General features: G+C 45.9%; 1 protein-coding gene across 1 annotated transcript in view; it reads right to left on the bottom strand.

The window, feature by feature from the left end:
• Positions 1-244: 244 nt before the first annotated feature.
• The window catches only part of wnt4 (wingless-type MMTV integration site family member 4), a 7,666-nt gene continuing 5,764 nt past the window's right edge, over positions 245-2,146 (bottom strand). The window contains exon 4 of the mRNA XM_015375255.1: positions 245-1,996. Within this exon, the coding sequence (XP_015230741.1) occupies positions 1,526-1,996 (471 nt within the window). The 3' untranslated portion in view covers positions 245-1,525. The remainder of the gene's footprint in view (positions 1,997-2,146) is intronic.

Raw genomic sequence — 2,146 nt, 5'->3', positions numbered from 1 at the left:
AACCCGGCTTTAGCTTAGCAATTCTAGCATCTCAAAGGCTTTTGTATCTATGCTTCTTTTTCTATGTCTGCTTCTGTCTCCTTGAACCCCAGTCGGCCTCAGCAGATGGCCGCTCACACTGAGCCTGGTTCTGCTGGAGGTTTCTTCCTGTTAAAAGGGAGTTTTTCCTCTCCACTGTCACTACAAGCATGCTTAGTGTGAGGGATTGCTGAAGAGTCAATGAGTCGATGCAATCAGCTGGTTTTCCTTAGATAGAAAACTTTGAATCAATCTGACTGGATGATCTGGTGAACTGGAAAGTGACCTGAGATGACATGATGTGAATTGGAGCTATAGAAATAAACTGAATAGAATTGAATTGAAAGGGAAATGTTAACTTTAGTGCAGTCAGTGTTAGCCAATCACAGTGTTCTCACAGTGCTACAAAATCATCTGCATCTTGGTTCCTTCTTTGCAGTTTTCTTTCCTTTCCATGAACAGATGCAGGTAGGAAGGTTTAAATAACGCTCTATTGGACACTTTTGTAATGGAGTCTTCTGGTAAACCCTAATCATAAGTTTTTATTTTTCAAATTTGTTAACAAAACCAGCTCAAGAAGGATTTCCTTAATTCAAAATAAACTTTCCCCTTCGTGTTCAGAACCCAAGCTGACACATTTAGCCCTCTTTAGTCCCGTGCAGACAGCAGATACGTTTCTTAGATGAGGAATACTGTAGTGCTTTAATATCAAGATTTTATGGGACGACATCTTGTTACACCCCTACTATGTGTATCTGTTATATCTGTGAGATACCATGAACTGCCAGTACTGGGAAACAAACCAGAAGGAGACGAAAGTGGCTTTTTCCTCTCCATCACCGTCATCAACATAATCATCATCCTCCTTGTAGGAGGAAGAATCCAGTGGGCGTGTCTACATCAGGGGGTATTCTCTGGGCAACGTCAAAGGTTCGTGGCTAGCTGGAATTTACCGCACCTAGTGAACCACAGAAGATCTATATTTGTTCCTCTGTGTTGTCCCTTTTTTGACATCCCGCTCTCTGATTGAGTCTTGGAAGCAGCAGCAGAATCAAGCACAGTAGGCGGCCCACCTTCAGATCCCAACTCCACCCTCCACTGACTATTTGCAGCTCCAAATCTGTCATAATCATCCCGACTCGCCTCCCGCTGTGTCCACGCTCTGTCAATCTCCTCAGTCTCAACAAATAAGTTAAACATAATAATAAGAAGGCATCAGTGACAAACCAAATGTGAGCATGAGGGAGGCAGGGTGTTAGAAGGTGTCCTTCTTAAGGAATAGTCTTTGTTTCCTCGCTGGAATTAGCCATTAAAACAGCAGGATGGATCTGGTTGATGATGGCTGACCTGGCGCTCTCACTGGCCGTCGCTCTAGTCAGAGGGTGGGATGGTTTCAAAGCAGAAGAGGGAGATTTGCGAATCTTTTTGTTCTCTCTGGCTTGTCAATGAGGAAGAGTATTGGGCATTTGTTTTGCGTCCATCAGATGCGCCCGCTTCCTCTCCCGCATCACCGGCAAGTGTGAATCTCCACCATTTTGCGGCACTGTTTGCACTTCACATAACAACACCAGTGGAACTTACAACTACACCTGTCCACAACCTCCACTTCCTGCGTCTGGAAGCCACGGCCGCAGCACATCAGCTCGCAGCCATCGATGGCCTTCGACGTTCTATTACACTGGCGCCCCACTGTGCCCAGCATCCCCGGCGTGCGCGGGTCATAGTCACAGAAGTCTGGACTGGGTTCCAGGTAGACCAGGTCTTCATCAGTGTGAGGTTTGAACTGAGAGTTGCGAGGCACCAGGACTTTAGTAGAGCCCACTCTGCGCTGCTCCACCTCTGTGGCGCCGTCAAACTTCTCCTTGATGATGTTGCCCACCTTGCGGAATGGTGGCATAGCTTTCCAGCAGGTCTTCACCTCGCAGGAACCTGACACACCGTGGCATTTGCACTCCACACGCATGTGGGACAGGATGGCCTGCAGAGACAGTTAGAGATGTGTTACGCACCTTTAAAGGGAAAATACTGAACAAAAACAAGGTTCTTTAAACTCTGACCTCTAAGGTTTATAGGGTTTATACAGGAATGAGTAACTCTAATTTATTGCTTTTTAATGATCTTAGAAATA

This window comes from Cyprinodon variegatus, unplaced genomic scaffold (genome assembly GCF_000732505.1).
Source record: "Cyprinodon variegatus isolate N-32 unplaced genomic scaffold, C_variegatus-1.0 Scaffold116, whole genome shotgun sequence".
Lineage (NCBI taxonomy): Eukaryota > Metazoa > Chordata > Actinopteri > Cyprinodontiformes > Cyprinodontidae > Cyprinodon > Cyprinodon variegatus.
The sequence above is the reverse complement of the archived record's forward strand: the minus strand, read 5'-3'. Positions and strand labels throughout refer to the sequence as shown.